We start from the raw sequence: 13,401 nt of genomic DNA, 5'->3' as shown, positions 1-13,401 counted from the left end.
TTGCTCCAAAACCATGCCAGGAAGAAGAGAGGTGGAGATGGTTTTATAAACTCCAAAGTAAGCAGGAGACATGAGAAACAGGAAGAAACAGAGAGGAAACAGCCCCATTATGACTCGGACACGCTTTAAAAATTGCAATATTCATTTCAGTTCAGTTTTATTTATGTAGCTCTAAGTTTACACCAGAGCAATAATACTGAGAGACCCAACAATCAGACGACGCTCCTCTGAGCGTGCACTTGGAGTCAGTGGGAAGGAAAAACCTTCTAAAAGGAAGAAGCTTGTAGCTGAACAATGTTCAGGGAGGGGCAGCCATCGGCATTACTGAATGGGTGAGGAGGGGGAGAGAGGATAAAGACACTCTGGTAAAGAGCCAGAGATTAATAATGACTAATAACTGAGTACAGAGAGATGAGTGAAAAAGAAACACAGAATCCCCACACCTGCTGCAGCTTAACTAAGGGAGGATTCAAGGTCACCTGGTCCAGCCCTAACTATATGCTTCATCAAAAAGAAAAGTTTTAACCCTGATCTCAAAAGTAGAGATAGTGTCTGTCTCCAGAATCCAAATTGGGAGCTGGTCCCAAGTGAAATCTATCAGGCCAAAAGTCTATTTTAGATAGATCTATCTGTTTATTAAATATGTGGTTTATGGTGAGTTGAGTCCATAGATCACAGCAGTTGGTGACGGGAATGTCACGCTTCGCTGTCTGCCAGAAAAAGACCGAGAAGCGTCGTTTCTGCTTTGAAGACGTGCTCGCTTTATTTTGAAGGTATAGACCGGATATGGTGGTTCTTTGGTTTTGACATGTGTAGCTTGACAAATGTACTGACGTTAGCACGCAGGATAAACTTGTGCTGGAGAAGGATAACGGGCTCGAGTGATGGAAGAGGAGCCGGGCCGGTAGAAGCGGCTCTGAGGAGCAGCAGTCATGGGCGATGAGCTGCTGTCGGAGGACGACTTCTGTAAGTATTTCTGTCCTCGCTCAGCGCAGGATGTCCGTCTGTGGCGCAGGGAAGCCCACCCTCACGCTCAGCCAACAGCCTAGAGGCACAGTTTATGTATTAGCAGTTTGGGTAATCTTATCTGTATAGTGGCTGTTATCTTAGCCTATCACATTTTATTTGTCCCCATTAAAGCCCCTGTGATGGTTGTGTTGCTGCTCAAGTTTGACAAAAGAGTGACTGGAGTATCCTGATCATTTGCTCTCCACACTGCAATTAACAGGAAACAGGAATTAAAAGTGCAATTTCACAGATTTCTTTGTGTGACTGAGTAAACTGTTGAGGAGTTTAAATTCCTGTCATCAACATTTAAAGTCAATATGATTTCTGAGATTTCTTTTTTGTTCTATTTTTTTGTATCTATTCATTTAATTGTTTAGATTTTGCACTGAAAAAGCCTGTTGATACTTTGTAGGATAATAAGAAACCATTCATAGCTCAGGATACATTTGGAACAGGAGATGTAACTATACTCAGTATAAAAGATGGATGTAGATAATCACCCACAGTTTTATACTGTCTATTTTAGAAACATTTACTGCCGTTGAGGGTCTTTTGAATGAAAAGAAATAAACAAGCAATCTTGAGGACACTGCTGCCTTTCTCTACCTGAAACAGGTGTTGCATGCATTGATTCAAAACCAAAATCTTCTTTATTTGGCCACGTTTGTGCACACAAACAAGGAATTTGACTCAGGTTCGCTTTACTCTCTGCATGTAAAAAATAAACATTTTTAAATAAGCAAATAAGTCATATATACAGAAGGAGAACATAAATACGAGGTTAGAAAGTTAGAAAAGTGCAAGTTGTGGAAGGTCTTAAGAAACTATACAAACTATGACAAGTTGCAGCTGGGCATGAATGATAGATATAAATAGGCTGAACATAGAGCAACCTGGATGAACCTTAAGTATTAATTTTGAATAGTGCAGATTGTGCAGTACAATATGCATATGACCTGAGTCATGGCTGAGTGGTGGCTGGTTTTTGTAAAAATAGAACAGTTTATGTCCAGGATCTGCAGAGATGTTTTCTGCTTGAGGATCCTCTCTGATGCAGTCTGGCCCTGTCCTGCTTCGTGGCTAAGCCAAACCAGACAATGATTGATGTACACAGGACAGACTGGATGACTGCAGTGTAGAAGATGACCATCAGCTCCTGTGGCAGGTGGAACTTCCTGAATTGCTGCAGGGAATACAACCTCTGCTGGGCCTTGTTCCAGACAGACTGATGTGAGGACCACTTCAAATCCGTGATCCACATCGGATACTTTATTGTTCAGGATGGTGAGAGGGACGAAGGCGTGGGGGGGTCTCCGACAATCCAATATCGCCACAATCTTGAGCAGGTTCAGCTCCAGGTGGTTCTGACTGCTATTTCCTGTCTGTATGCAGACTCGTCACTCGTCATTGTTCTAGACCAGACCAATGAGCACCAGACCAGTGTGCCACCCTCCACAAAATTTGTAGCAGAGTACAGCCAATGATTTTTCTGGGCAGTGTCATTACCCTCTGCGTAGCCTTGCTTTTCTCAGTAGTGGTCTGTGTACCAAACACCCAGTTTGGGGTCCGAGTTGGACTGATTGAGGCCGGTTTGTGAGGAAGTCTTTGATCCAGGAGCAGTTGGTAGGGGGGGATATGAAGATGGTCCAGTTTGATGATGAGGATGTCTGGTTTTATAGTGTTGAATGCTGAGCTTTAGTCCACAGAGAGCAAACTGAGCAGTCCACCTCAACCTAAGCAAAGAAGGTGTTGAGCTCCTTTCGCGAGTTTGAGGGTGATTTTGGGGCTTGGGGGGGCTCTATCCTTTGTAGTTAGTGAGGGCTTGGATACCGCTGTACAGGGAACTGTCCCTCACAGCCTGTACTCGTCATCTAAGGTTTTCGGTTAGAAAAATGTGGATGATTTTAGTCAATGTCATGTTCTCATGTCATGTTGAGAAGTTAGAACACAGTCTTTGTGTTACCAGGTCTCAATTGTTATAACCTGGTGCATCAGGCTTTTCCTGATCCAGCTGGGTTGAAGACACAAGTGTGCTTTGTAACGGTTTTTCCTACCATTTCAGTGATATTTCAAATACAGGAGCTTAGAGACATACAGGTACACAGAGTGAGATGTTGGAACAATAGTCCTACAGGTACAAGTGACTGTGAGATGATGTTGTGGCAGGCATACTGGGACCTTAATTTAAACATTGCATTAGATTAAGTTAGCCCTCTGGGCTTCATGCTGGCCATTTGTGTCTGCCCCCCCCTTGACCATTTTTGCTGAATTGCGGAATTGAAAACCATGAAAACTAAATTTTTTCCCCCCTCAGCTGTAAAAAGCTGATAAGAGATAAGATAGAACTTTATTAATCCCTCGGGTGGGTTCCTCTGGGAAATTCGATTTCCAAAAAAAGCACAGCAACGACCGAAGTTACAGTTACAGAATTGTTATATATATATATACACACACACACACACACACACACACACACACACACACACACACACACACACACACACACACACACACACACACACACACATATAAATACAGAAACAAATATAAATAAAATATACAAAGGGGATAAATAGAATAAATAGGAATAAAAAATAAAAATACAAGTGAATTGCACATTTCAAGTATTGAGTCTATTGCACTGTTGACTATTTACAAAAGTATTGCACAAGGTATTGTACAGTGAGGTGCAGAGGCACTACAGCTTAGTTGTTCCCCTCCTTTGTCCTCCTGTTTCCCCTCCCTCTCCCCTCCAGAGAGGAGTTAAACAGTCTGATGGCGTGTGGGACAAAGGAGTTTTTAAGTCTGTTAGTTCTTGTCTTTGGGAGAAGCAACCTGTCACTGAACAGACTCTTCTGGTTGTTAATGGCTGTGTGCAGAGGATGCCCAGCATTGTTCATAATGTCCATCAGTTTCTTTAATGTCCTTTTCTCTGCCACTGTCACCAGAGTGTCCAGCTTCATGCCGACCACAGAGCTAGCCCTCCTGATCAGTTTCTCCAGCCTGGATGATCCCTCTTTGCTGTGCTGCTCCCCCAGCACACCACAGCATAGAAAAGTACTCCAGCAACCACCGACTGGTAAAACATCCTCAGGAGCTTCCTGCAGATGTTAAAAGACCTCAGCCTCCTGAGGAAGTACAGTCGGCTTTGGGCTTTTTTATACAGGTGCTCTGTGTTGCATGACCAGTCCAGTTTATTGTCCACCCACAGCCCGAGGTACTTGTACTTGTTGACCACCTCCACCTCCTCCCCCTCTATCTGAACCGGCAGTGGACCTTCTCTGGACCTCCCGAAGTCCACAACCAGTTCCTTAGTCTTTGAGGTGTTGAGTTGCAGGTGGTTTGTGTGACTCCATGCGACAAAGTTCCTCACCAGACTTCTGTACTCCTCTTCCTGATCATCCCAGATACACCCCATGATGGCTGTGTCGTCTGCAAACTTCTGAATGTGGCATAATTCAGAGTTGTAGCAGAAGTCAGAGGTGTACAGGGTTATATGATGGGTTATAGTTGCCCACCAGATAGGCGAGCAGTACGGACATACAAATTTGTGATTGTGATAACTCCATAATGAGGATTTTGAAATCGATACCATGGGTGTATCTATTACAAATCTTGGAGAACTTCAAATCTCGGTGACATCGACCTCATGGTCAAGGTTAGAGGTCAATTTTTTTTAAAACTTGTGAATGAAATAACTTGAACAAGGTTATGTAGGATTTTTGAAGTTGTTACCATAGGTGTATCTACTAGGAGGCTGAGCAGTGGATGGTGAGTGGATGTCTCGTGATGGTGTGTCTAGTTAGGAGGTAGACTGGGTCGCCTACTGATAGGAAGGTTTGTGGTTCCCTGGCTGCGACAGTCTGCATGCCAAATATCCTCTAGCAAGACACTAATCCCAAGCTGCTCTATGATGCAACCACTGGAGTATGAATATGTGTGAATGTTAGATGGAAAGCAATTAAGCATTGAAAAAAACCCTTGTATGAATGGGTGGATGAGGCATGTTGTATAAAGTGCTTTGAGTGCTCTAGAATAGTTAGTGGTTTCCCACTAATGCAGAGAGCATGCACTGCAAACCACTAGTAACTGGTTTCACACCAGGACACATACTCTATGCAATTGCTCACATCAGCAGCATGAAGTCTGACTTGCATGGGACGCAAAGGTGCGAGGATTGGATGGACGTAGATGAAGTGAAGATAAGAGCCTACATTTAATTCCAGTTCTAGCTGCCATCTACTGCTCAAGACATTTATTGGCAACAAGAAAGGATGGGTCACATTTAATGCTATGATCCCCTCTATTGCTATTATCACGCGCTAATGTCCATTTAATGACAGGTTCACCTGCTCGGGACGCTTCAGGGACGATAAGCTGACTGCATTTTGCATCCTGTGGGAAAAAGGAGTTGCTCGTCTCCCCCTGTTGTTCTATCCAGTACGGGGGGGGGGGGGGGGGGGGGGGCAACTTGTTTTTATTTATTGTTGCTCACTCTGTACTGGGCCCTGCATAAGCGGAGACACACAATAGACCTTATTCTTTCATATAGTCTCCCTGTGACTAACCTGTCTGTACCTCTGTACTCTCAGATGTGTGTTTTATTTAATGTGGGTTTTACATGTACTGCAGCTCGCCCTCCTGTTCAGCAATGTTGGGCTATTATCTCCCATTGCCTCTCAGTTTTTTGCTGATTTTAATCAGCTTTGTGGCCCTTCCTGTTCCTGGTTTTATTCTTCCTGTCAAACCATCCTTGGAGGAAAGGACAAGCTGTTGAAGAGAGCGGGAGATTAATAACAAATAGTTCATCTCTGGCTAGTAACGTCAGGCAGCCTAATTCTAAACCTGAACCTTGGTTTAATGACAGAGCTCATGCTATCAGGAGGGAATGTCACAGAGCAGAGCACAGATGGAAAAGCTGTCATTTCAAATTGTAAGACTGCCAGTGTCACTACCAGAATACTGTTAAAGAGGCAAAAAAGGAATATTTTACAGATTTCATTTCTTAAAACAGCCATAGGCCACGTTATTTAACACCTTTGCCTCTGTTTCTGTTTAGACGCTTCTCCTGATATATGCAATGGTTTTCTGTGTGTTTTCTTTTAAAGGTTGCTACCACATGGGCTGTTATCACAGCTGCTGACTCGCCTCTCTGCCTCTGTCCCTTCTGCTGTTTTTACTCAGTTTGAGCCGGTGACCCTCTCACTCTTAGAGGATGTGGTTCGCTATATTAAGGCCTCAGCTCTTCTTTTTTTTTGACTGCTATAGGGCAGGCAGTCTGTTCTTGCTATTATAAACAGCAGTCTGTCCTCTGGTCTAGTTCCTGTAAATTTTAAATGTGCAGTAATGCAGCCATTGCTTAGGAAACCTGTTCTTGAGCACACTGAACTGGCTAAATATAGGCCTCAGTCCAAGCTGCCTTTTCTTACCAAAGTTTTAGAGAAAATTGTATCATGTCAACTAAAACATTTTCTAGATATGAATAACCTCCTGTGGGTCGGGTAAAACTCTTTCCATCCATCCATCCATCCATCCATCCATCTTCATCCGCTTTATCCGAGGTCGGGTCGCGGGGGCAGCAGCTTAAGCAAAGAGGCCCAGACCTCCCTCTCCCCAGCCACCTCCTCCAGCTTATCCGGGGGAATACCAAGGCGTTCCCAGGCCAGCCGAGAGATATAATCTCTCCAGCGTGTCCTGGGTCTGCCCCGGGGCCTCCTCCCGGTGGGACATGACTGGAACACCTCACCTCAGGAGGCGCCCAGGAGGCATCCTTGTCAGATGCCCGAACCACCTCAGCTGGCTCCTTTCGATGTGGAGCAGCAGCTGCTCTACTCTGAGCCCCTCCCGGATGGCTGAACTTCTCACCCTATCTCTAAGGGAGAGGCCAGCCACCCTTCGGAGGAAGCTCATTTCCGCCGCTTGTATCCGCGATCTCGTTCTTTCGGTCACTACCCACAGCTCGTGGCCATAGGTGAGGGTAGGGACGTAGATCGACCGGTAAATTGAGAGCTTTGCTTTTACACTCAGCTCCCTCTTCACCACGACAGACCGGTGCAGCGTCCGCATTACTGCAGCTGCAGCCCCAATCCGTCTGTCGATCTCCGGCTCCCTTCTCCCATCACTCGCGAACAAGACCCCGAGATACTTGAACTCCTCCACTTGGGGCAGGAACTCATCCCCGACCCGGAGTGGGCACTCCACCCTTTTCCGGCTGAGAACCATGGCCTCAGATTTGAAGGTGCTGATCCTCATTCCCGCTGCTTCACACTCGGCTGCGAACCGTTCCAGTGCGAGCTGGAGGCCTTCACCCGATGAAGCCAACAGAACCACATCATCTGCAAAAAGCAGAGATGAGATTCTGAGGCCACCAAAGCGAAAGCCCTCCGCCACTTGGCTGCGCCTAGAAATCCTGTCCATAAAATTTATGAACAGAACCGGAGACGAAGGGCAGCCCTGGCGGAGCCCATCACCCACCGGGAACGAGTCCGACTTATTGCCGGCAATGCGAACCAAGCTCTTGCAACGGTCGTATAGGGATCGAATGGCCCGTAGCAATGGGCCAGACACCCCATACTCCCGCAACACCTCCCACAGGACACCCCGAGGGACACGGTCGAATGCCTTCTCCGAGTCCACAAAACACATGTAGACTGGTTGGGCAAACTCCCATGCACCCTCAAGTATCCTGGAGAGGATAAAGAGCTGGTCCAGTGTTCCGCGACCAGGACGAAAACCGCATTGTTCCTCCTGTATCCGAGGTTCGACTAACGGACGGACTCTCCTTTCCAGCACCCTGGCATAGACTTTCCCAGGGAGGCTGGGTAAAACTCTTTATAGCACATAATCTGTATTATTAAGGGTGTTTAACAACATCCTTATCGCATGTGACTGGTAAACTTGTTGTTCTGGTTTTGTTTGACTTAACTGCTGCCTCTGACACAATAGACCACAACATTTTTAATATCTTTGCTACATCATTGCATTGCACTGTGCTTAAATGGTTTAGGTCTTATCTGGCAGATAGATCTTTGTCTGTAAACCTTTGCAGTTCTGAAGCATCTAATGCTTATGTCATGTGGCACTCCACAGGGCTCAATTTTCAAATTCAAATTTTATTTTTCATACACAATCATACACAGTACAACATGCAGTGAAATGCTTATTGCTGTGCAATTCTCAACCATTAAAAATACAAGAACACACTGAAATTAAAAATTAAAATAAAAAGGTGTGCAAATCAGCCGTGTGCAGATTGACAGTCTTGGATCAAACAGTCAAAACTGACGATTATTGTTGTTGTTAAGTGCATGTACAGTGATGTGTAGAGATTGCAGTCCTACACCTGGTTCAGGGCCTGAATAGCCTGGGGGAAGAAGCTCCTCCTCATTCTCCCTGTTTTGGCCTTAAAGGAGCAGAAGCGCTTCCCTGACCTCAACAGTGAGAAGAGTCCATTGTGGGGATGGAAGAGGTCCTTCATAATCTTCCTGGTTGTGGTACTGCACCACTTGGTGTAAACAGACTGCAGGTCAGGAAGCTCTGAGGGAATGATGTGTTCGGCAGAGCAAAGCACTCTTTGGAGAGCTCGTCCTGCTTGGTGCTTTACCCATACCAGGTGCAGGTATTTCCCGTCAGGATGGTGTAGGAGTAGAAGTTCTTGAGCACCTTCAGAGGCAGATGGAAGTCTTTAAGTATTTTGAGGAAGGAGAGACACTGCCGAGATTTAGGCCAGTGCTGTAGGCCAGTGCTCTCGATTTACTGCCTCTGGGTTCCTCTAGGGCCCACAGAGGCAAAAGCTCTGTCTGCCTTAGTTCTAAGCCTCGTATGCTGTATAATAAGTAGGCCCTGATCACATGACCTCAGGGACCTGCTAGGGACATAGGGCTGTAGAAGTTCAATAATGTAAACTGCTGCTTGTCCATGGAGAGCTCTAAAAGTCAGAATCAGAATCTTAAAATGGAATGTGAATTCAATGGGGAGCCAATGCCAAGATGGCGTCACATGTGAGTACTTGAAGATTTGGTCAGAAGCCTTGCTGCAGCGTTTTGAACAACCTGCAGGAATTCCAGGGAGTTTTTTCTTACACATATAAACAGTGAAATACAGTTGTCCAAACGTGATGAAATGAATGTATGAATAACAATCTACAGTTAAGTGCGTGATACAATACGACTTAATAACTTAGGGCTAACTTAGTTTAGCCTTTGTTCTTTTTTCATCAGTTAATTTTTTCCAGTACTAAAAAACTGTTTTCAGCATAAATCATCACTGGGTGTTGCTGATGTCTGAATCTGAGTGCAGCTCCTGTAATCAGAGAGAAGAATCAGTGTCAGATGTGAAGTTTATCCCTCAAAGCTCGAATAAAGTCTCATTCTCACCTGTCCTTACAGATGTGGAGAGAGAGAAATATGCTGCTGTTTGAACACATTTAGTATTCAGCTGTTACTCTTACAGTCTAACACTCATAATAAAAGTACAGTAATGTTAGTTAGTGACTGAGCAGCCCAGTGGCTTTTCTGTTTCTCATATAAACCATTTCTAAACTTCTGTTTGTTATTTATGTTTCATTAATCCGAGGTTATAACCTGTGAATTCGACTACTAAAAAGTAATTTCTGCATTGTTTTGACTACGAGAAACAATTGTCACAGATTACATTGGGTCAAAGTTACCAGGAACAGGTTGTTTTTTTTTAAACCATTTACAATATTTTTACAGTCAAACAGAGTAACACCTGTTGTGTCAAAAGTGACTGGGAATACTTTATATTTCATATGTTGCCCATTTCTTTATGCTGTATTTAGAATGCACATGCTGTTTAAAAGGGCAGTGTCCCCTAAAAGCCAGCAGATGCTCCGTCACTGTGACGTTTGGACTTGAAATATAGTGGCTGGCACTCCACACACTTGCCCCAGACCTCTCCGATCACCGCCAGTTTGTCTTCGTGATGACAACCTGGTCCTGTATCGTGGCTGTCAAAGAGAATCACCCGAAAAAACATGTAAGATTATTGGAGTGACATGGTGGCCTGAAACATTGACTGACCAGACGCTGCATCCCATAAACTGCTGGTTGAATATTTCTGGATCTGAATTCATTACTCAACATCCAAAGATTCATCTGTGCTTTGATCTGTTTCTGGGTTACTTCCTTCCAACTTTCTTTGTAACTCTGTTTTTGTTTCCCCTTCAAAGTTTGCCGCTATGGTTTAGATCAACACAGTCAGTAACTGTTCGAAGCAGGATTTGATGTCATCATCCAGGACACAGCAAATTTTGCAGGTTCTAATGAAATTTTCAGCAGAAAACCTAACGTGATTGTCAGGTGGGGATAAGTTCCTGAAGTTCTTGAATGTGACAGCAGCGTCATCTTCATCACTGAATTCCTCCTCATCTTATCTTGGTCTGGATTGCACAAATTATATTCAGTGCTGTCTTTAGCTTCTGACACTTCCTCCTCTATTTCATCCTCATTGTCAGTTTCATTCTCTCACTTGTCCTCACCAGTGTAGAGATCAACTGTGTAATCAAGAGCCTCACTTAGGGTATATCAACCTGCCCTGGTGTTGCCACATAGTTGCCTCTATGCTTTTTTGGGGGGGCTTTGCTTCCAAAAAAGTATTATAAACCAAATTTATGAAACAAGTTTGATGCCTTTGAAACAATGTTTCAACTGTTTGTGAGAACTGCCAACACAGTTGGAGTTGTTCCGTGGAAGAGAGGCTCTACTAGGGAAAATGTTTCTGTAGTGGTTGCCAGGGAACCCAAGGAGTGTGTTTTGCGTTTGAGTGTGTGGACTCTTTTGTGGACAAAGTCATGGAATGTTCAGGTCAGTCTGATGAAACTTCTTTCAAAGCTAAATGTTTTAAATCAGTCAAATTTGACCAGAACACAACATGAGGGTGAAAGGAAGTACAGCTAACAACCATACTAAATTCATTTCCTTTGCAGCCATACGTGTCTCCACAGTTACAAATGGTAGCACAGGTCATGAATGCCAATAGAGATCAAAGACTTAGTTTTAGCTTCAAGCAGAGTGGTGCTGGAACTTGAATGTCATGCTAAAGTCCCTTTATGTCAAAAGAAACTGTGGCAGAAGTGAATTGTTGTGCCACTTGGTGCCACTTGGCTCAGGCCATTTACCTGTGGCCTGAGCATCACTCAGGCTCACACATTCATGTAGCTTATTTCACTCTTTCTGCACCCCCGTCTTCCTCTTGTAAACTTTTTCTTGGATTATTAACTTTTATGCAATGGGTGGGGTTAGGTTCAAAGGTGGCAAATGACATTTCAACTCCAGCACAGATTTGACGCTTAAGGTTTTTTCTTTGTCTGATTTCAGTGTTGTGGTCTGAAAAGGATTTTCACGATGCTGCCAAAAGAAATGACACATGGAAAATGCAAGAACTCATCAAGAAGGGTGTGGACGTCAATGCCAAAAACAAAGTAAGCATGCTGAAGCACAGACTTTTCTGGATGTCAGCAGTTGATGGCTTTGAAAATCCAAGCCTTGGGTCTTATTTACTCCTCTAAATTCTCATTTTCTTTTCTTGCCTAGTCTCATTCTGGCTTACTCTGTTATGTGGCCCTGGCCATGTTTTGAATCGGTGTGTCAGTATGTCTGGTCTGTTGTGTATGAGTGTTCTGCACCTTTAAGAGTCTGCAGGTCCTGCTTCTGATTGGGGGAGCTGCATCCCAAACAATATGTCTGGCAGTTGTGGCTGAAATTTTAGTTGGTCTACTTGACTGTGGTTTGGTTTCAGCAGAACCCCCATTTTTCACTTCTTAACTGGAGTTTGACACTGCTGATATTTTCTTATTTCCTTGTCCTGTTTTATAGAAGTCAACTACCTTTTCCCGCAGTTGTTTGACAATAAATGGCATCAGCCAACCACTAACCATGAGTGAAAGAAATGTTTTTCTTTTATCATCTATATGCATATACCAGAGTATGTAAACTTGGGCGATCGTGGCTCAAGAGTTGGGAGTTCGCCTTGTAATTGGAAGGTTGCCTGTTCGAGCCCCGGCTTGGACAGTCTCGGTCGTTGTGTCCTTGGGCGAGACGCTTCACCCGTTGCCTACTGGTGGTGGTCAGAGGGCCCGGTGGCGCCAGTGTTCGGCAGCCTCACCTCTGTCAGTGCGCCCCAGGGTGGCTGTGGCTACAATGTAGCTGCCATCACCAGTGTGTGAATGTGTGTGTGAATGGGTGGATGGCTGGATATGTAAAGCGCTTTGGGGTCCTTAGGGACTAGTAAAGCGCTATATAAATACAGGCCATTTACCATTTATGAACACAACTGTATACTAACGTCCTGTCCCAGGATAAACACAGGCTCTGATAAATATCTGTCCTCTGTTGTCTAGAGTCGGTCACTATCTTTCTGGTTTTATTCACGATCTGGAACAGATTTCTCATTGACTGCTACTGCTCTCAGTTCCTTGTCCTGCTCATCAGTATTTTGTAACTGGTGTGATACACAGTTGTACTGAAAGTCTGAAGTGAACAAAGGGAACCCTTGACCAATATTCAATTCCAAACTAACAGGAGACCATATTATCATTTTATTGTCGTCTCGATGGACCAAAGTTACTTCGAAGACTCCTGGGTTATTTATGTATGATGAAGTTAATTGTAGGGCTGGGCCATATCATACCGTTCACGGTAATACCGGTATAATGTTGGGCAACGATAAGAAAATGAAATATCACGATAGAGTATGGGTGAAACGCGCATGCGCAGTGCCTTTGTTTTCATACGCACATGGTGGAAAAAGCATGGCAGCGATGGAGAATGAGAAGGGCGAGAGCGGATCGTTGAATGAAACGGATGAACCTGAACTGGTTCGTAAAAATGCTGCAGCTTCAGTGATGTGGAACTGGTTTAGCTTTCGTCCGTCAGATACACAACAAAGCACATTTTTGATAGAGCATGTTAGCGGGCCGTCGGCACTTAAAATTTGTAAATTTGTCTTAGAATAACTAAGCTGTCCTGGACTTTGGTCCACCTATATGCATTGATGGATAATATTTTATAACATAATATATTATATGCTATACTAAAGTCCTTTTTGAGATAATGCCCTGGTTATTGTCTTGCTTTGTCACGGGTTGCTTAGAGGATCCACTCGCAGGACTCCTGAGTAGCGTTTAAACAGAGACTGTTTATTTACAGATCTTCACCAAGTGTATGTACAGACAGTGCGGGATTAGTGCTATATACAAGACGTGAGGGGCATGGGTCCAGGACTCCAGGGAAAACGGGGAAATCACACATGCGCTCAGTTCAATCCGGGTCCGGGGAATCTAGGAACAAAGAAACACTCGTTAAGTCTCTGAGACAGAGGCACAGGAAACTTGAGCTAGACGTGTACTGACTAGAGCCTTCACAACAATCCAGC

The 13,401-nt window shown here is 44.3% G+C and overlaps 1 protein-coding gene across 4 annotated transcripts in view; it reads left to right on the top strand.

Moving 5' to 3' along the window:
• The first annotated feature begins 829 nt into the window (after positions 1–829).
• Positions 830–13,401, top strand: part of ankdd1a (ankyrin repeat and death domain containing 1A) — a 37,476-nt gene continuing 24,904 nt past the window's right edge. For 2 of the 4 annotated variants that reach the window (XM_076887128.1, XM_076887134.1), the window contains exons 1-2: positions 830–966; positions 11,346–11,449. In XM_076887128.1, coding sequence (XP_076743243.1) covers positions 933–966; positions 11,346–11,449 — 138 coding nt within the window. In that variant the 5' untranslated portion in view covers positions 830–932. The remainder of the gene's footprint in view (positions 967–11,345; positions 11,450–13,401) is intronic. The other 2 variants (XM_076887142.1, XM_076887131.1) reach the window with 1 other exon arrangement.

Source organism: Maylandia zebra, linkage group LG1, assembly GCF_041146795.1.
Source record: "Maylandia zebra isolate NMK-2024a linkage group LG1, Mzebra_GT3a, whole genome shotgun sequence".
NCBI classification, from domain to species: domain Eukaryota; kingdom Metazoa; phylum Chordata; class Actinopteri; order Cichliformes; family Cichlidae; genus Maylandia; species Maylandia zebra.
Note: the sequence above shows the minus strand (reverse complement) of the source record. Positions and strands in the feature narration are given on the sequence as shown.